Source organism: Furipterus horrens, unplaced genomic scaffold (assembly GCF_987537825.1).
Source record: "Furipterus horrens unplaced genomic scaffold, mFurHor1.1.pri manual_scaffold_2, whole genome shotgun sequence".
In the NCBI taxonomy this organism is placed as follows: Eukaryota; Metazoa; Chordata; class Mammalia; order Chiroptera; family Furipteridae; genus Furipterus; species Furipterus horrens.
The window spans coordinates 188,312,963-188,335,141 of NW_028327172.1; the positions used below are offsets into that span (position 1 = coordinate 188,312,963).

The 22,179-nt window shown below is 37.5% G+C and overlaps 1 protein-coding gene across 2 annotated transcripts in view; it reads right to left on the reverse strand.

Moving 5' to 3' along the window:
* ATP10D (ATPase phospholipid transporting 10D (putative)) overlaps nt 1–22,179 on the reverse strand; it is an 81,636-nt gene that overhangs the window by 35,625 nt on the left and 23,832 nt on the right. For both annotated transcript variants that reach the window (XM_090266914.1, XM_090266915.1), the window contains exons 3-10: nt 20,758–20,952; nt 14,041–14,245; nt 11,854–11,939; nt 8,220–8,326; nt 7,805–7,936; nt 7,286–7,413; nt 6,913–7,165; nt 1,773–2,011 (exon numbers count right to left, since the gene is read on the reverse strand). In XM_090266914.1, the coding sequence (XP_090123040.1) occupies nt 1,773–2,011; nt 6,913–7,165; nt 7,286–7,413; nt 7,805–7,936; nt 8,220–8,326; nt 11,854–11,939; nt 14,041–14,245; nt 20,758–20,952 (1,345 nt within the window). The remainder of the gene's footprint in view (nt 1–1,772; nt 2,012–6,912; nt 7,166–7,285; nt 7,414–7,804; nt 7,937–8,219; nt 8,327–11,853; nt 11,940–14,040; nt 14,246–20,757; nt 20,953–22,179) is intronic.

Here is a 22,179-nt window from a genome sequence, read left to right on the forward strand (position 1 = left end):
TCCAACATCTTTGTCCTGATCTTATTATCTATTTCAAATTTTAGATTTCCCTCATGGTTCATATTATGCCTTCCTACCAGGCTGCAGATTTCGTATTCAGGTTACTTTCTTTTTTCCTCCCTTTAAGTCCAAATTAAACAAACACTAGCCAAGACTCTTCTTTGCCCTCTAGGAATGTGTGCTGAAGCTTTTGGGTGGCCTTAATATATGCTGAATGTTAAGTTTCTTTTCAAACAGAGTGACAGATACCTATGTTAACTGTTTTGCAAAAGCTAAAACGTCCATGGTTTAATAATAGACAAAGCTACTCTATGCTGGAGATCAAGTTGACCAAACAGCTCTAATGGCTGTGCCCTCTTCCCCTAGTTCCACTGCCATCATCACTCATGCCAGGGACCCACACCTCCACCTCTGCCACTTTGGTTTACATATGGACACAAATGCCTGGCTTCCTCCGATTCTTAAATACCATAGACATGGAGGGAAAAAGACAAAGGCCAATAACCACACACTGACAATTCCTACTCCACATGATGTTCTTCTGTCCTCTGGTTCTGAGCCTTGGCACTCACTGTTCGCTGTCTGCCCCTGGTGCCTTTCTTTCCTTTTCTACTCTTGAAACCCCTACTCATTAGTTTAATCCCAATTCAAGTTCTACTTCTTTTCTGCAGCCTTTCTTGATCCCTCCCTAGCCCTTTAGAGTGGATCCTTCTTTTCTTTGTGACCTCACTATACTTAGTATCAGCAAGTACTACTGCATCATGAATACAGGATTATATTTATTTACATGCCTGCCTCCTCTATTTAGAACAAAACTGAAGGATAGAGGCATGTCTTACTCATTTTACATCCCAGTGTCTAGCATTATGTCATTTTCTTCCGTTAATCCATTCATTAACTCATTCATCCCACAAATACTTATTGTTGATCTATGGTGTCAGGAACATTCAAGTAGAGGGGGTGTATAGGATGAATGGGATCCTGGTTTGCATGGAACTCACACTCTAGTTGGGGGGTGTGAAACACTAACCTATACACAAATACTTAAGATGCTTCTAGGTTGGGACAGAGAGATGGGGGGAAGTGGTGGAAGGAAAGTATTTGGATGTGGGAGGAAGGGAAGGTTTACTGAAGGGGTCACATCTGGTTCAGGCTTCAATGACAGGAAGGAGACAGCCATACAAATATCTAAGAGAACAGCAACCCAGGTAGAATGAACTGCATACTTATTGAATGAAAACCTCTGGAGGATTAAAGAAGTGTTAAAAAATGGCTTAAAAAGCAAAGGTTTCTATTTCTAAAATAAGTAATATGAACCCAGTACTCACAGGCTCCAATCTGTGACGAGAAGATGACAGAAAAGAAAAAGGCTTTGAAACGTACCGAAAGGCTTCTGAATTTCCCTATGATTCAGATGTATGTACTTACCTGTGTACAAGATAACTCTGGTCAGCTTTGCTGAGAGTGAGCCCGGTCCATATACTAAGGCAGGCTTCTCCAGGCTCAGACATGATTGGCCCTGACTAGAAATTGACTTCTTTTTTTTTGGTCAGAAATGATATACTATCTCTTACTATAGGCGTAACCCCCAAATTAGGAATTTGTGAAACTGTTTATACTTCTAATTCTGTGTGTGGCACTCAAACTGAACTGTAATTGTGTGGTCTCTTCTCTGGTCGAAAAGACAACAGTGTTTTGCTCTATTCTAATGACGAGGATGTCCTGTTATTCATTATGGATGGAAAGGAGTCAAGCCATGCAGTCACACTTACAATGGGGCTACTGAAAGCAGCCTGTCTGGAGTGAGGCACTTCGCTGGCTCCTTCTCCACTTCCCACAGCGGAACAGCTCCCAGCAAGTTGATTCGAGGATTTACTTCCCAAAGCCCTGTTGGGAACCGTCCTGCAGCTGGGGGCCCTGGGTTTTGCCATATTGCTGAGGGTGTCAGTGGGAGTGTCTGCAACATCCTCCTCTTCAGAGACAGCTTCCTGATAGGACTCTAACCTCCTGGCTGAGGGGTAAAAATCACACTGCGTCATTACCTGAGAAGAACCACTTGCAAGGTGAATGTCAGTCATTGACTTGAACAGTGATTCCATACCATCTCCTCCTTTTCCAAGCCTGGCCTCCAACATCCCCTCCCCCAATACCCTTAGTTAATGAGCTTACCACAAGGAGAGAAGTAGAAGCAATCAGATAAGAACTCCCTTCTTTTCCGAACATTGAATCTACCAACCAATCTGCAGCTGTACCCAAACTCTCTGTCTTGCCTCTTCCTGCTATGGATAAAAGATTCAAGTGCCAAACTCTCTACTTGTGATCTGCACCCACACCTCTGGCCTTCCCAAGGACTTCGCCCTTATAATTCTCCCCTCTTTCACCCACTCCAATCTCTTCGCAACTAATCTCATGGCTATCTGTTCCTATCTCTCCACGGACACTGCTCTTGTCAAGGTCATCCATGTCACCAAGTCCAATGATCACACATATCTGTATTTTATTTGAACTCTTAGTACTATCCAACAGAGCTGACTATTTTCTCCTTGAAATGGCATTTTGTTTCCCTAACACCACACGTACCAGTTTTTCCTCCTATTTACAATGGCTGTTCCTTCTTAGTTTCTCTTGCACCTCCCCTCTTTCTGAACCCTCAAATACTGGGTTGCCGCAGAAGCTCCCTCCCTTCTCCACTTATAATACTCTCCCTTGATGATGTCATCTGGTCCCATCTTTGAAATATCATCTCTTTGCACATGATCTCCAAACTCATACCTTGAACTCTGTCTTCTAATTGGAATCCAGAATCACATATCCAATTCTTCATTTGATGCTTCTGGTTGGATGTCTAGGAGGTTCTTCAAGCAGATTGATACATGTCTCACTCCCTTACTTCCCACACTGAACCACAGTATTTACTATAAATCCTATCCTAGCATTTACAACCATCTATACACTATATATCTTATTTGCTTCCATTTTTACTATAAACCTCAAAAGGGCAAATAATTTTATCTGTTTTGTTAATATATCCCCAGAGCCCAAAGCAGTGTTGACAGATACTCAATAAATACTTTTGAACTAGTAAGTGATAACTTACTCTTTCTCTGTCTTCCCCATCTCTGTAAATGGTACCTAACTAGTTACTTATGCCAAAAATCTAGGATTCTCCCTGAGTCCTCTCTTCTTCCCCAGCCCCCATAGTCAAAGCATCACCAACAGCTGTCCATTACTCATCCAAAATACATTCCAAATACCTTGACTTCTCTCCATCTCCATTATCTTAGTCCAAGACATCATCATCTCTTAACTGGACTAGTGTAATAGTCTCATGACTGGTCTCCTTGCGCCTCAGCAATCCATTCCTCACAGAGTAGCTAGAAGGATCTTCCTAAAAGATAAAGCCCAAAACTCCCCAGTGGCTTCACAATTCACTCGGAATAAATTCTGAACCCTTTTTTGGCTTACATAACTCAAAATGACCTGACCCCTGCTGACCTCTCTTACTTTCTTGCCTCTCCTTCTTCCACACTTCCACTAAAACTCAGGCTCACTGGCCTTTACTTTAATTTAAAAATTGCCCAGCTCATTTCAGCCTGAGGCTAGCCTAGCTGCTCCCTCTAATTGAAAGGCTTTTGCCCTTGAAGGTCAAGATTATGTAATTTAAATCTAGGCTCTAACATCCCCCTTAGAGAAGCCTTGCTCAGTCATCCAACCCCAAATAATTTTTATCATATCATCCCATTTTAATTCTTTGCAAAACACTTTTTACTATTTAATATTTTTCTTGATTTAAAAATTAATGTATTTGTGACTATTTTCTCCAACAGAAGCTCTCTGAGAGCAGGGGCCTTATCTGCCTTGTTTATCATTATGTCCGGTGTCTGGAATACACAGTCGTCGGCAGCCGTCTGTCTCGAGAGACGATGGTGTAGCTTCTTAAGAGTCTATCTGCACCGCCGAGAATGGCTGTGCAGTCCAACTCGGGAGTGACACGGTATCTGTCTCCTCCCGTGTTGAATCGACATCTTGCGATGACGCTGGAGTGTCCTCTCCAGTGAAGCTGAAGCTACAGAGTCTGGGCAGGGTGATATGGAGGGTCTGCTGTTGCCCATGCAGCAGACCCCCCCCTCTCTTCGCAGCTGAAGGGTCCAAGGGAAAGACGGAGTCAATACAGCTTGGCTTCAGGTGCGCCGCAGGAGTTGCCGGTGTTGACTACAACGTCAAACCGCCTTAGGGACTCTGGCTCCGGATTTTCTGTCGGGGTTTACTCCCTTAGCCTTTCCCCTGAAGAGGTATGCCGCAAGGCAGCGGAGGTTTTTTGGAATCAGAGTTTTCCTTCTCTGATGTGCCCTGACTGGAAGATCGAACCAGCGACACTTAGCTCGCAGGCCGACGCTCAATCCACTGAGCCAAACCAGCCAGGGACAGAATACACAGTAAATAGTCAATAAACACGTACTTCTTGGATTGCTAGTTGTCTGTATGCTGCTTAGTCTATGGACACAGTTTCTAAGTTGCAAGGTTTTAAAACATAAAATGGTTTGTCACATGTGTTTAGTTTAATTACATATGTGTAAGGGGTTATTTCCAAGCAGAAATATTCTTTATGGAGATATCTCTTAAGTAACACTTTCACTAGAAAACCCCAAAGGGTTAACTTGTTTTCATTTCATGAAAATAATATGTCTTAGACTTAATAACATATCTCCCCAGAATTAAGTTCTTAAGAGAACTGGCCTCTATCATCACCCCCTTCAGCATCAGTGTGTGTGTGTGCGTGTGTGTGTGTGCACGTGTGTGTATGTATGGACTCATTTTTAAGCCACTGCAGGGTGAGGTGTCTAAGTTTAACACTACTGGCAGAAATCATGATATTCACAATCTTACTAAGATTCATAAAAATTGACACAAATATTTAGTAAAGAAAACATAAAACTTGTAACAAGAAAAGATTCCTTAAGTAAAGTTAAGAGAACGTGGTAGGCAGAACTCTAAGACAGCCCCCAAGATTCCTATACCCACGTGTACACGCCTTGTGAGTATGATGGGATCTTACTTATGTTTTAGGGCAAAGGAAGAGGGAACTTGAAGATGTGATCCAATTCTTATTCAGTTGACTTTGAGTTAACGTAAAAGAAGTCGACCCAAAATGGATCTGATCTCATCAGGTAAGCCTTTAAAGGAGGTGTCAGTCCTTCCCTGAAGTGAGAGAGAATCAAAACTAGAGGTTCTGCTGTTGGCCTTGAAGAAGCCCAGTGCCATGTGTTTGGCTGCCTCAAGGAGCTCAGAATGACCCCAGCTGCGAGCCAGCAAAAAGCAGGACCACAGCCCCATAACCCCAAGACTCAGAATTCTTCCAAAAATCAGTGAGCTAAGAACAGGCTCCTGAGCCTCAGATAAGATCATAGTCCCAGCTAATAACTAGATTTTAGTCTGGTGATAGACCCCAAGAGACTCTTGACACATGGAAACCATTAAGATTGTATGTTTGTATTGTTTTAAACCACTAAGTTTGTGGCAATTCATTATACAGCAACAGAAAACTAATAAAACCACTAAATCACAAACCTGGAAAAACATTTGCTTCATGAGAAGAAAGGGATAACATTAGGGTTGATTAACAACCGGTTCAATTCAAGTGCACAAGTGAAAATGGACGCAGGCCACAGACCACTTAGACTGGGGCATACAAGCTGAACATCAGCACTGACTTAATGGATACCACCCCTCCCCCACCCCCGACGGAATACTAAGAATAAGAACAACTCTTGTCAAACAGGAAAAGAACATGAAATTCAAATGACCAATAGATATATAAAAAGTTAAATATCTCATTACTAAATTACAAACTAAGACAATGAAGTACCAACTGTATCTATAAAAATCACACAGACTAAAAAGAGTAACTTCAACCCATTATGGTTGGGCATGAGAGATAGGCATTTTCTTTTATTTTATCTATCATAATTTTTAATCTTATTTGTCTATTTTCTTGCTCTAAATTCTAAGCTATAAGAAATCATGGACTAACGCCCATATTAGGAGCTCACAAAATATTTTGAATAAATATGTAATGTTAATTGAAAGTACTGTTATAATAGCAAACTGAGCTTGACCATAAATAATGCAATACTATGCACTTAATGTTATGAACTGATTTGCAAAAAAGTTCACAAGATACTGTTGAATAAAAGAAGAAAATTGCAAAATATATCGTAACATGTTCTAACTCACAAAAGGGAAATATGTAAATATATATGTTCACATATAGAGGAATATGCATAAAAAAATTGATGGTTATTTATTCACCAGACTGTTAATGGTGGTTAACCTTTAGAGAGTAGGGCTTTTAACTTGTTTTGAACACTTCTCAGAATTATTCTCATAGGAGCAAATATTACTTTCCTAAATAACAAAATTAAAGTTTAATTATTTAAGAAAAACTTGTAATTTATGCATTTCCTTCCTCAGTGTCAGCAGTTCAGCTCATCTTATTTACTCTTAAACTATGTGATCTTAACCAAGAATCCATGAATACTTATGGGCTGAGTGTTGGGGTTAGGGGAAGCCTGTAGTCCCTTTGGAATTATTTTCAAAATATTTTTTAAGATATGGTTTATATTTTCATTATATTCTAAAAAGCACCTATAATGCAATATCATTGCCACCACCTAGAACCCCAGCCTCTACTTCTATTGGTAATTCACTTGCCTTTAAAAGAAACCGTGGCAGCAGACTCCTTGACTTTGACCTACTAACTTCTGAAGGGATGGAAATTAAGCTTAATGCTCATTTGGATGATTAAATATCCAATGCTAAAATATAGCACTTCTACACTAGAATGATCAAACCTTCAGGTGGGTATAAAAAGATCAATATTAAGGTTGGTTTTTATATACACCCAACACTCACCATTTTCTTCATGACAGTAATCAAAGCCCGCCACACTGCATCTTCGAAAAACCATCTTATTCTCAGTGAGGGTGCCTGTCTTATCAGAAAAGAGGTACTGAATTTGTCCAAGATCCTCAGTGATATTCAGGGCTCGGCACTGAACAGTAGAATCTATTTTCTCATTGTAGAAATCCACATCACTTTGAATAAAATATATTTGGCCAAGCTTCACAATTTCAATGGAAACATAGAGAGAAATGGGAATCAAGACCTAAAAAGAACCAAACAATTTTAAAAATGTAAAAGGGGGAAAAGAAAAGTTGAGAAATCAAGTATAGCTGGATAAGTAGTAAGGATCTTAAAATTCTATGATGAGCTTGACAGAAATTACCTGGAACAAAATGATCATGGTCCAAAACATATAGAATCCTGCCAACACAGGTGATATGACACGTCCATCAGGCTCAGGGATATGAAAAAAGAGTACACTTTCATATCTACTCAACCAGATTCCATGGCCTTTCAAAAAATACACAAATATCAAATGGATGCTATATTATGTAAATACAAGAGTTTATTTCTAAAACAGAGATGAGAAGATTTATTTTGGTTGAACAATTATTTTTCTTGGAAACAAATTCAAATTCAAAATTCTATACATTCTCTTGTCCCTGTCTCTCTCTACTTAAATCCCTTCCCGGGTCCCTTCAGTACTATGGATGTATAATTGAATATCATCAACCTTAGTGCTTTCAGGTCAAAGAATGAGATTAGGATTTCAGGGGAAAAAATCATTGGCAAATAAAGCCTTCCTTATGTTAGTCAGACATTCATATATTATTGAAAGTAAAATACTTTTAAATGAATATGTTGCTGAAAAGATGTCTGCAAATAATGAAATTTTACTTACCCAGTGCACCAGTTAAACACATAATAACCAAAAGCAGAACACACCAGAGGACGTCTGTATTTGCTCTTCTTTCTAATTTGCTGCGCTTATACCTGGGGCCGCTGTTGTTCAGCATTGCTTTGGTTTCATGGCCTGCATCAGAAACCCAGTATGTCAGAGAATAATGTGCAGGTTAAAGTCAGGTAGCAAATATCATATTTTAAAATCTCTGTGGCAGATAATTTCACAAAAAGTAGCTATAGAATATATTTTGTTAATTTAGTTTGCTTTTGTAACCCATTTGGGAAAACAGAGACAAATGATTAAGTGTATCATGACAAAATTTCCTTTCTCTGCTTTGAAGACTGCATTCTGAGTGAGTAGAAAAAATATTAACTTGTAGAAAAGCGCAGAGGAGACAGTGGTGAAAACCAACCTGCATAAACCACAATGCCCACAACAGCCTCTGTGTTTCTAATGGTGCATCCTCTAAGTAATAAGTTTTCTTTACTGAGACCCACACGTTCTTTGTTGGAATGTTCTCTGTAAGAAAGACAGCATATAGGTCCATTTTTAAATAGCAAAAGTGGGGATATAAAAATAAAAATCATGATTTTGAGTTTTATTTAATAGAGTATTAAGTTAGGCAGTTCACAGGAAAGTTTTCAAATCTCTGGGGCATTTGCTTTTGTTATTTCAGAGTTATCTGCTTCGGCTGGGAAAAAGTTGTAATGAGTTTCTAAAAACCACTGTGTTCTATTATTCATTTTTCGGTCAACTTCTAGTTTTAAAGAAGCTCAAAAATATTTCGAATAAGGAACTTGCTTCTCTAGTACAAACTGGACTCATATTTCAGGTAAATAATAGTTGATGAGGGAGAAGTTATTGATAGAATTGGAAAAATTACCATTTCAATCTGGATGAAATCAAGAATTATTGTAGGCAATGAAAATTGGTGATTGCTAAAGTCGTTAAGTAAAAGGCTGATGGGGAACTTCATAATAAAAAGATAAGGCTGACAACACCAATCATAACTACCAAGAGGACAAGAGCATACCACAGGCCTCCATATATTATGGGATAGGATGTGTATATCTCCATGAGAATCTAATCAAGTCTCTATCAGGGCAACCCAACCTGGGGTCTATGGCTTCTGAGGATCTGTGAAGCCTTTGAAATTGTATGCAATATTTCCTGCATCTGTGTGTATGAGCATAATATGTTTATTTTCTAGGGAGAGGAACTATTTCTTTTATCAGACCCTGAAAGTGACCCTGGACAATTTACAGGATAATAAGAGGGCCAGAGAAACATGTCAACCACCACTGCATGGATTCGGACAATTAAATCTAAAATGTGGTAAACTCTAGAGACAATATGGCCTGATTCATTCAACAAATGAAAGGCACGGGGGCAAAAGGAGGGGCCAGGGGTACTCAACACAGGCAGGGTGCAATCAGTTCAATTTGAAATGTGGTAAATTCTGTATGCTACATGACCTAATTTCTTGGGAAAGGAAATTTGGAGACATACCAACTAAATACAATGTGTAGACTTTGGTTTGATCCTGATTAGAATAAGTTGAGTGCAAAAATATTTTTTGAGATAATTGGAGAAATTTGAAGAAAGACTAGGTATTAGATCAGGGGTCCCCAACCTCTGGGCCATGGACTAGTACTGGTCTGGGCCTATTAGGAACCAGGCTGCACAGCAGGAGGTGAACTTGAATGGAATGCACTTGAATCATCCCAAAACCATTCCCCCCGACCTCCACACCAGTCTCTGAAAAAATTCTCTTCCACAAAACCAGTCCCTGGTACCAAAAGGCTGGGGACCACTGTATTAGGTGATGTTAAGAATTTGTTCTAAGTTAGATATTATCGCTATGGTTTTTTAAAGTCCTTTTCTGCTATATATTCATAGTGAAGTATTTACAATGAAATGATACAATGTAGAAATGGGGAAGGAAGTAGGGGTGGGGATAATGAAACAAAATGGGAAAAATTTTGAAATAGTTAAAAAGGGGTCAGGGGTATGAGTGTTGTTTATACTTCTCTTTCTAATTTTGCATGTTTAAAAATTTCTGTATTAAACAGTTTAAGAATTATCAAAGTAATTACTTGATTAAATTGCCATGGTGGCTAAAGTACAGAGCAAAAGCTTTAGAAAATTTTAAAAAATAAGCAGAAACTAAGGTATTTCACATAGTTTGAAAATGCCCTCTTAACTTCAGTACTAAAATTAGATTGCCTTCTAAGCAATATACTTCAGTCTATAAGTTGTTGTTTCCTTACATACAGAAAAACTGTCATTATTTATGCTATCCTTGCTATCTGGAATTACAAGGAAAAAAATAAAAACACTTTAGAGAAGGTTTCGAACCACAAAGAAGGAGAAAACTAGCTATCGTTTGTAAAGCACTTTCTTCTAAGAAGTGCATTCCTTCGTATATATGGGTATATGTACAAAGAATGAATCACAGGGTCATGGTCAACACTAGAAGTGTCCTTGTATTTAATCTAATTCAACATCCTGGTTTCACAGATGAGGAAGTTAAGTCCCAACATTCACGTTCCCAGGCAAGCACCACCCAATCCTCATCAATATAGCATGCGGTATCCATAGAACCCCTATAGGAACAGATTTAACATACAAAAGCATCACTTCCAAAGTGCCTTAGTAAATATTAATTGTTTTTCCTTGGGATCCTTATTTTTCACCATGGCATCACTCTAGGTTACCATCATTAGATAAAGCCCAGCTTCTATCTTGCTGCATCTGCCCAAATGCTAAACATGTCCTGCACCTGATGGGTGTGTGATATTTGGCATTATGGCATGGGACCTTGGATTCTATATGAAACAAAGACTAAACACATAGAGATCTCATCCATTCAAAAACCTACATGACATCTGCTCTGTCCCGGCACTTCCACCAGATGCTGGGAATAGAAAAACAGTCTTGGCTCCTGTGATCTAAGATGAGGTGACTGACACAAAATACATAAGTGTAATAAAAATATTATAGCTATTATGATAGAAATTTGATAGCTAGCATACAACGTGGGCACAATCAGGGAGGAAGTCAGTTCTGCCTGAGAGTAAGAAGATAAGAGAAGGCATCATACAGAGAGTGAGCTTGAGCATCTCTGTTTTTGTTGATTTTAGAAAATAGGGCACAAAGTAAGAAAAGCACAAGGAGCTAGTTCAATGGCTAAAAGTAATTCCACAGAAAAATCACTGATTCTCTCATTAAATGCTTCTCTGAAAGTTGGTAAGCCAGCTCTCAATATAGGCATCGACAGAGCACTAAGGAAGAAATAATCTGAGGGAGAGGAGGAGTGGAGAGTATCTTTTAGTTTTGGATTCCAGGCAGAAGACTACTTCATTGGTCAGACCATACTAATCAGAAAGGAAGGCAGCGCATCTTGAAACAGACATCAAAGAGCTTATCATGAATGGAGGAACCAAAGGGCAGGCAAACATGGCGTCTGGGAGTCCAGGGACAAGTGAGAATGTGGAGAGCCAGGGACACAAAGGGCCTAGGGACTAGCTAAGGGATTTGGGGCAGGTGCATAAAGAACTTAAGAGGCTTAAGCCAGGCATGAAATTAGGTAAGACCCTAAAGTCTAGCTGCACAAGCAAAAGGGATGTGGATACCACAAGAATGCTCTAGAATGATCAGTCATGATTTTTCATACTTCTTAGACATGTTTCCAAATCATTAACTAACTTTTGCCAACCACAACTGTCCACATGCTACTCTAATTCCACAGAAGGACACTGTCCTATCATGTCACTTAAGCTGTTAGTTTTGCCCAAACACCTCCTTCCAAACAACTAACATGTCTTGGGCTTAATGCGGTGCTTATATAAGACATTCTTGCACCAATGAAATTCTAGGATTAGTTTAAGAACAAGATTTTGTTGTTATTTTAAAAATATACACAGGTGAATATTTACCAAATTATTAAGACATATAAACATATGGCTATAAGTTTTATCAAAATAAATATAGTTGTAACACACAATTCCACTCACACCCACAAAGGTAAGTCATGTATCACTCACAGGAAGCCTCGAAATCTGTTGAGGTCATTGTTTGGACTTTCACATTCTATCCTACTGGAGAATTTCTCAGGATCAACTTCAGAGTCCTAAAAATATATATGTATATATATATATTTTTTTTTTTAAATAATTAAACAAGAGGAATTCAAGGTTAGACCCTTAAGTTTCAAGTATTTATCCTTTCATCCATTCTTAAGGTAAAACTAAGGTGTTCTTGCCACAAAGTTTATGTCACAATTTGCCCAAGTGAAGGAAAGCACAGCATAATTATGAATGAATAAACTGGGTCAGAATGGTCCTACAGCAAACATCAGCAAGAGATGAGAACGTCTGAATCATATACTGGAATCCGTGCAGGACTCTGCAGAAGAGAGCTTCTTCTACCTGCACAGTAAACTCCTATCTAAAAGGCACTGAAAAGGTGAAAATACTTTGTCTTTTTTCTTTGGCCATGTAGGTAGTTTCTGAGACTAAATGTATATATGAAAACTTTGAGCACATATACATTTGATCCCAGCAGATTTTATTTCAAAGTTAAAAAAATAATCTGGACATCAATAATTTTAGAATGTTTTATAAAACCAATGAGCAAATAAGCAAAGTGTGTTTACAGAACATAGGCACTATGAACAAGCCATGCCAACTCTTTATTTTTATAAGGCTTTTTGGCTAACAAAAAATGCTATTGATATAACTTGTGAAGTATTAATATACATTTCATAGCAAACATATGGAAAATGTGAGTTATGATCATATAATTTGATTTGCTAATAATATTTTGAGATCTTTCGATGTACTAGAAGCTGTATTATGAACTTTAAATATATTAACTAATTTCTTTTTCCCAGCCCCATATGGTGCTATAATTAGGTCAAATTACAGATGACGAAAGAGAGACACAAAGAGGATCAGTAATTTGTTAAAGGTCTCAAAACAAGAAGGTATGTAGAGCCAGGATTGATTACATGAGGTCATGGAATACCAGAGCACTAACCCTTAATTGAATCCAAATTGGGTTAGTTAATTAACTGGAATCACCCTCAAAGTAGGTATTTAGTAGTATATAATAAAATTCCAAGCTGTACAAGATTTTTATAAATGTCTTAGGTACAGGAATGCTTGCAAAAGTGACAATAACAATAAGTTCAGAGGCATATCAATTAGAGGATCTAAACACATAGGTTAAAAGATGGGCCCAGTGTGACATCAGGTGATGAAATTTACTAAACATAAGAGGATTCTTTGGCTAAAACATTTTCTGGCTTACAAGTATAAGATGAAGAAAATCTGACCTAGTACTAGTTCATTTTAAAAAAACCCATTAAATTTGAAAATATTTCATCTTAAGTGCTTCCAGAGAAAGGGAAGGAAAACTGGTATTTAGGCATTATGTCCGATGCTTTTACATATATTACTTCAGTTGAGTCCCACAGCTATGCTATGAGAAAACAATGTTTCTATTTTAAGATAAAGAAGCTTAAGCATAAAGTGTGTCAGGGACTTGCTCAAAGCCACGCAGTAATTAAATGGTGAGCTGGAATTCACTGAAACTCATGTTACTTAATATAACTTCAAAGTTCTTATTTCCCTCACCACAGCACTGTGAAAGGTTTAGAAGCTCTGACATGAGAAGCTACAGAAGTCTTGAAAGGCCTTGGGATATAAGTAATTATAGATTTTTAGGTACAATGATCTATTTATGTCTTCAGCTTTGATAATGTAGTCTAAGCTTAAGAAAGATAAATTAGGAGGTGATTATTTCTATTACAAAATAATTTTCCATACTGCAAAATAATTCTTTTTTTACTTAAATTTATTGTGGTGACTCTGGTCAACAAAAATTATCTAGGTTTCAAGTGTACAATTCTATGGTACGTCAGTTGTATATTATCACATTGTATGCCCACCGCCCAAAGTCAAAATAATTCTATTAGGTTCCTTTAATTTAGTTCCAAAAAATATATATGATTGCCAGACTGAAATGTATGAACTCCAAAGTCAACGATCCTATTTACAAATTATAGTATACTTCCACTGAGGTTGGGAGCTGAATTAAGCCTTTTGGGATTCTATTTTTTAATGGTAAAGTAAATGTTAAAATCTATTTATCTATACATATAAAAATAAGCTTAGTCATTTTCTAAAGAAGAAAATGTTAATGTCACCAACTGAAAACATGTTATTTACCTGCTCTGCATATCCTCGAGCCACCTGCCTCTGTTTTAAATTGCTCTCTCCATCAAGACCAGAAGTCTCAATATGACAGATTCCATCTGGATCAGTGGAAAAGAGTAAAACCATATCTGCAGGAATGACCTCGTTACAGGAAAGGCGAATAAAGTCCCCAACAGTAACATCTTTCCAGCATCGATCAAGGTATTTTTTCTCTTTCCTAAAATTGAAAAAAAAAAAAAAAAGTTTAAATAGAGTATCAAACCAAAAACATATACAGTAGTGTTTAAGTTTCACTATATAACTTAAAGCATGTTTAAAGTATTAGGGTGAATTTTATTCCATTAAATGCTAAAAGGGGAGCCAGAGAATTATAAAATCTAATTCCATAACACACTTTATCTGAACATTTAGTTACTACCTGCTAAAACATATTTTTCAGCTCTTTTTTTCCCATGAAATTTTGAACCATTATGCTGTTTGAGTGTAAATCTGAAATAAAATTAAAATTACTATTTGATGGGTTTATTCATATATGTAGCACTTGCCGCATCTACCCTGTGGTCAGGGAGGAGTCAAGGGTCTGGAAGTGCACAAGGCACAGCATCTGCTCTCAGAGGGCTTCCCATGTGGCAGATAGGATGGATAATTAAAGAAAACACACACACACACATAAAATGAAATAAACACCCAGATACAAGATTAAAAAAAAAATCACCCAGATACAACCACTCGGTTGGGTGTCATCCGCAAAGTCAAAGGGTTAGATCCCCAGGCAGGGCACATGCCTGTGTTGAGTGTTCGGTACCCAGTCAGGGTGCCCATGAGAGGCAACTGATAGATGTTCCTCTCTCACGTTGATGTTTCTCTCCCTCTCTTTCCCCCTCCCTTCCCTCTCTCTAAAAATAAATAAATATTTTAAAACATCATTATACAACCATATTAACAGCTTTACTTATCATTTAATAAAAATACTGGTTAAACGTCCTGAATCTGTTGCAACTGATTTCTACAAAAGAAAATGGCAAATTTTATCTCTTTTCCAATGTAGTTTATTCATTCTATATATTCAAAGTTTTTAAAGAAATGATACATTGTTTGAGCTTGACTTGCCTTATATACTCTGCTTTATGTTAATGTTTTTGCCAAACTTCTCATGCCTTTTCATGCCAACAACATGAATCATGCACCACAAAGCATTTTCCTCAGAATGGAATGAGGACTTTTGTATTACAGAACATAATATCAGCTAGATAAGCAGCATCTCGCATACAATGCTGCCAAAAAAAGTTGGGAAAGATTGTTGCATTACCCTATTGCCTCCCAAATAAACAAAAATACACTTATTTTAAAGATAAAGATTTATTTTTTATTAAATTATGAGGTTAAATATTTAAATTCATTTTCAAAGAAGCCTGGGAAATAGTTATATTCTAAGTTATATCACCTGTATGTTTGAAAAACTAACACATCAGCTTGAATAGAAATGCCACGTTGGGACAATACTTGTATAACTTCTGCTATACAGAATTATATTAGATATTTCAAGAAATTTAGTTTAAAGGCCTAACTTAGAAGTACATTTTTAGAACACAATCTCCCAAAATACCTAATGCACCAGGTTGAATTCAACTAAAAGAAATCCTTGACTAGCTATAGTTTATTAGCTCACAGAGAAAGGCAAATCAATGGTTTATTTTGTCTACCAAACTTTTCCCTAATGTTTGTGCACACCAGTTGACTCTTCCATGGAGGGAGTTATCAGAGAGAATATAAAAAATGTAGGCAGAGGTCATATTTTGAAGGTTCAATCCTACATGCCATACTTTTGAGAAGGAATTTCATTCCATAGAAAATGTGGAGTTACCAAAGGTTTACGAGAAGAAGAAGAATGTGAACCCTTTTCTATCTGATAATTTCTACATCAGAGTAATGGATGGATTGTTGGGTGTCAGGCTAGTTAGGGGCAGGAATGGCCACAAAATCAATGGAAAGTTACTAAAATAATTCAGGGCTAAAGATGAAGATGGTCAGAATAAAGGCAGTAGCAATAGGAATGAATAGCAAGGAATTAAATCAAGACATATTTGGGTATAAGATGCAACCAAGCTTTTTGACTTACTACATGTAAAGGAGTTATCAAGGATGACACTAAGGTTTCCAGCCTGTAAGAGGGAATGATGAACGGTCCTTTTACTATGTCTTGGATTTTAGAAACAACTGGTTGCATCGCAGGGGAGGTAATAAATTCAGTTTGGAAAGTTTGCATTTGAAATGGGATATGCAATTAAACTGTGCAGAAATTTGAAGTTTCTGATCTGACCTAGGTACACAGAGGCCAGCTGACCCCACGTAAGGATATGTGATTTCTTAGGGAAAAAGACTTCTAAGTGAGAAAGAAGTGAAAGAAGACCCAAGAGAAAATTTCAGAGAAATTAAGGGGCAAGAATATTCCAAAAAGGGAGCAATCGTGGGGGGGTGGGGGTGGGGAGCCCAAAAGGAGTCATGCCTATGGTATTTGGTTATTAGGATACCTGCAGATTATGGAGAAAGATGACATTTTTGATAGGGAGTGTGAAGAAGAGAGACCTGAAGTGAATCAAAAAATAACTGGATCTTGAAGAAATAAAATATTTCATGAAGTTTAGCTATGAAAAGAATAAAGGGTGAAAGTAGTAACTAAAAGGAAAGTCAAAGGACAGAGCGTGAGAGAAGTGTGCATGTACATGGGATGCAGGGAAGGAGCCTATGAAAAAAGGCAATGCAGAACAACCTAGAAAAGCAAACAAACACACATTATAGTCAGCTCTAAACTAGCACTAAACAATCAGCAATTATTTATATATAATAATTTGTATTTATGTTTTAAATATTTTATTTATTTATTTACTTTTACAGAAGGGGAAAGGGAGTAGAAAGAGAGGGAGAGAAAGAGCAATGTTGCAAGAGATACAGTAATTGGTTGCCTCTTGCATGTCCCCGACTGGGGACCTGGCCTGCAACCTAGGCGTGTGCCCTCACTGGGAATAGAATCGATGACCTTTTGATTCGCAGGTCAGTGCTCAATCCACTGAGCCACATCAGCCAGGGCTAATAATTTGTATTTAAAATATATATAAGAAGAGTGTTTTCAATTTGCTAAATTTGGTGCTAGCTGGGTAATCTTAAAATTGAACAAAATCCAGATTTTGTTCAACATATAATCATTATAAAATACTACTTCGTACAGTTATTTTTTGAGGGTGAGACTCTATCAACATTTCATCTCTTTATCCCTGGTATATGACAAGGCCTTAAATGTCATCAAATGATTCATAGCATGGTTTTAGTAAAATGCTCTATGACTTTAAAATGAAAACCATGGGCTTTTACTATTACTTTCATTTTTCTATATAATCTGTAAATTTTTCTGGTAAGATTGTGCATGAACATAAAATTAGACATGAGTATAGATTACACATGACTATAAGAAAAAGAAATAGAAGTAAGTTTTCTTTATCTAAGTACAGCTCAGATCATCCAGTGAAGAGGAAAAAGTTATTTTCTTTGTTTTCTTTATAGAGCTTTAAAACAAATGTTGGGAAAGCCACTGAAGAATTCAGAATCCTACAGGTTTCACCTTAAACATCACTTCTTCCAGGCTTTCCCTAACCATTTCCTCTACATCTCACATAAAATTGAAGACAATTCAACTATCACAACAAGCCTTTGAACTATTTTTTTTCTAAAACAAAACAAAAATTATGTCACCTGGTTGAACTCTTCGTCAGTCAAAAGAGCCTTAAATTTGTTTAAAATATGCTTGTTTATTATAAAACTAGACTTGAACCTAGATAGTTTGGTAACTAAAATAGAACAGAATCTCTAGTCTGACAAATTTAGAGTTACTGCCTTATGCACTTAAGACTCTATATGAGCACTGAAGTCAACCCAAGAAAAGTACCAAATGCTTTGGGATCTCAGAAGGTAGAGGGACAGCATCTGTCCGAAGGATCCTGTGAGGTCTTCTCAAAGGCAGAAATAGGTGCCTGCCTTTGGTCTCAAAACTGTCTTTTAGCGCTTCACTTTTTTCTTCTCAAAAGGAACTGGTGACTTTGAAGTTTCACTCTGTAGCCTCTCCTTCCTTCCAGAGCTTCTGTAGTGTTCCTATTTGCCCAATGGCCATTTCCACTTGGAGGTCTGTCTTGCTATCATTTCCAGTTCATTACCTGAGGTGAATTTAATGTTCGCTATTTCTATCAGAGGTTCTTTTACCTTTGGAAGCTCAGAAATTCGCCAAATTCAGTTGGGTTCTTCTTCATAGTATCTCTTCTGTGAACCCCTTTCTGTATTTTGCATTTATCCCCAGTGATGCCCTGGATTGATCAGTAGAAACAGATCTACTTTATTAGTAGGGGCTCTTTCCATGACTCGAGGAGACCAGTATTCCTAAAGCACCACATTACTTCTTTTACCACACTACTTCTCCATTCAAATCATGGATTCTCTACCACTAAAGGAAAGTATCTATGATGGCTAATTTTAGGTTTCAACTTCATTGGACCATGGATGTCTCTGAGAGTGTTTCTGGAGGAAATTGGCCTTTGAATTGGTGAACTGAGTAAAGCAGATGGCCCTCCCTGATGTAGGTGAGCATCATCCAATCTCTTGAGGGCCTGAATAGAACAAAAAGGTAAAGGAAGATTGAATTTACTCTTTGCCTGACTGACTGTTGAGCTGGGACCTTGGACTTCTGACCTCAGTGCTCCTGGGTCTCAGGCCTTCAGGCTTGGACTGAAACCTACATCATCAAGCTCTCCATCTCTCAGGCTTTCCGACAACACTGCCAGCCTTACTGGGACCAGCTTGCAGATGGTGGGACCTCTTGGCCTCCATAATCATGTGAGCCAATTCCTTATAAAAATCTTTCTTATTGGTTCTATTTCTCTGGAGAACCCCAACTTATACACTGTTCAAGCAGTAGCCAGCACAGAATGCCTTAAACTTCCTCTTTAACTTTTTATTGCTCATTATTGCTCCTTTTATTTCTTTGGTTATTCACCTCAGGCAAAGTTAATATATTCACTACCCCCAAAATACTCCATAAACCTTCCTACCTCTGAAGTGAAAAAAGTGACACCATAAACTTGTTTGTAAAGCAATTAACATATATGATTCAGAAATCTGTTCACAAAATTGTTCTAAGAGATGACTTCTTAAAAAAAATAGACATAGTTCTCATAATTCCAGATAATTAAATTATAAACTTTGCAATTCGTTTTCATAAAAGCCCCATGTGTAAGGCTTAAATATATTCCTCTTTTTTTGATCTAGTAATTCCATTTCTAATTATAATGATAAAATGATCATAGATCTTCCAAACTTTTGTATAATACTCACTGAAGCATAATTCTCAAAATTATGTAATATGGAAATAGTTAAATAAATTAAGTCATCTGAGAGACAATGCAGCTATTAAAGCGCTTTCTTGAAGAATAAAGGCATGGGAAATGCTTATTATATAATATTAGGCTAATAGAATGGGAAAACAATAATGTAGCATTATCTCAATTTGGTAAAACAGACACACAGTCTGCAGAGGACTTGAAAGAATAAGCCACAGTGTTATAAACAGTTGTTTCTGGACACTAGCATTGTAGGTATCATATAATTTGTAAATGTCGTCGGCAGCCGTCCGTCTCGAGAGACAATGGTGTAGCTTCTTAAGAGTCCATCTGCACCGCCGAGAATGGCTGTGCAGTCCGACTCGGGAGTGACATGGTATCTGTCTCCTCCCGTGTTGAATCGACATCTTGCGATGACGCTGAAGCTACAGAGCCTGGGCAGGGTAATATGGAGGGTCTGCTGTTGCCCATGCAGCAGACCCCCCCTCTCTTCGCAGCTGAAGGGTCCAAGGGAAAGACGGAGTCAATACAGCTTGGCTTCAGGTGCGCCGCAGGAGTTGCCGGTGTTGACCACAACATCAAACCGCCTTAGGGACTCCGGCTCCGGATTTTCTGTCGGGGTTTACTCCCCTAGCCTTTCCCCTGAAGAGGTATGCCGCAAGGCAGCGGAGGTTTTTTGGAGTCAGAGTTTTCCTTCTCTGAATTTGTAAATGTAGGTATATATAATATATAGTAAAGTTCAAAACTCATCTTAACGGCCTTTATTCTTGACTATGTAGGCTTTCTATTTCATAAATACTGGAAATACGAGTCTCTAACACAGCAAATATGCTTCTGAAAAGACCCCCTATTAGGAATGGCCTCTGTTCTTGCGGCGCCGAGAAGGGTTTTACCAGCTCTATCTTTGTGCCTCCCAACAAAACATCCTTCTCCATTTTTCCGAGTCCCTTCTCTCTGCCGGTAGCTCTTGTTCTCTCTTCTTCATATTGTATTATGTTGTTCAAATTCTTTACCATTTTTCATACCCCATCTTCTCTAATCCCAAACTGTAACATCTAGGATTAAAATCTATCTGCTTGTTTTCCTTCTTATGGTTTGAAGTTTAATTCTTCCAGTTCTGCTTACAAGTTATAAAAGGGTTTGACTCCTGGGTTGACAATGTCTCATACACATTTGTCTTCCTGTGACACATGAATTAATTGCACTGTAGGCTTTAATAAATATTAGTTAAAAATACCACCACTGTCACAAAAAGCATCCTGCTCACACCTAATGGAGAAAAAGTTACATTCTGCATGTTTCTAAACGATACAGGCGTATTCTCTAAGACGGCTCCTATTCCACTTACCTACTGTAAACTTTAGTTACCAAGTTGTTGATCTGTTTGTCAATTTTGTATTTTCGGTAATCCTCCAAGCCATCTTTAATTGCGATAATTGTAAGGACCACCACCAGAGGCAGCATCGTAATTTCCTTTTGGAAGGCTTCTACCAAAGGCACCCAATTCAGGACGACTAGAAACAGGAAATATAAATTGGCGACTCTGCAAAACAAACACACACAAGGAGGTGTTTACAAATCACAAACACCTAAAGCAAAAGAGGCAAAAATACCCTAGGGTGTTTCTGACAAATTTCTATTAGTTGATTTTAGATGCTACTGAATAAAGAACTAGCAAAATCTAGCAAGTCTGAGTGAATAATGTATTAGCCCTGTAGACATCTAGCTCAAGGCATTCTTTAATAAATGAGAGGTATTATTTATTAAATATATAATATTTATATTATACTGGAGTATAATATATTTATATATTATATTATAAATATAAATTATAAATTTATAATTTATAATTATAAATTTTATAATTATAAAAATTATAAATATAATATTTATATATATATACTGGAGTATGAGTCTTTGGTGTGTAACACATAAAGCATAATAGGAAATATTATTTTCTTTTTAAAAGTTAAAGAAATTAGAAGAAATTCAGTGTTAGAGCATTGTAAAAATAAATTTTTAAATAACCCAACTTTCTACCCTTTAGAAGTTAATTTGTATGTCCAAACATTACATTTAAACAAGGCTCTAAATAAGTAAACAAGCCTGAGAGGTTTTTTTCCCCCTTGAGACCAAACCAACCCTTCTATTTCTGCTATTCAAAACCACTTATTCAGGAACTTCCATCATTCTTCTATTTATATATTTAAATACTCCTCCACTGACCTTGCAGGTAAATTCAAGCAGCCTTTTTTCTTAAAAGAAACAAAATCTCAATGCTGCATAGGCCCTTGAATTTTTATCACTTTTTTTTTTCCTGTTAATCTATACACATTTCTCCTTCCTCACCTCCAACTCCTTTTACTCTGAAAATTTCTTTCTTAATCCTTTTTGCTATTTTATCTCCATGTGGACTGCATCCAAATCTACAGTGCTGGCCCTGAACTCGTCAAGGTTCAGATTCTAATTCCATCAAGTGCGCTAGATTTCAAACTCCATAAAAGACAGAAACACCCATAGTTTTGTTTTATTTCATTTTATTTAAGTAATTAATTTATTAATTTATTAATTTTAGAGAGGGGATGGGAGGGAAAAGAGGGAGAGAAACTGATGTGAGAAAATTGATTGGTTGCCTCTCCCATATGCCCTGACTGGAACGGAACCCGCAATCCAGGCATGTGCCCTGACTGGGAATCGAACCAGCAACCTTTCGCTTTGCGGGATGACACCCACCCAGCTCAGCCACACTGGTCACGGCCACCCATAGCAT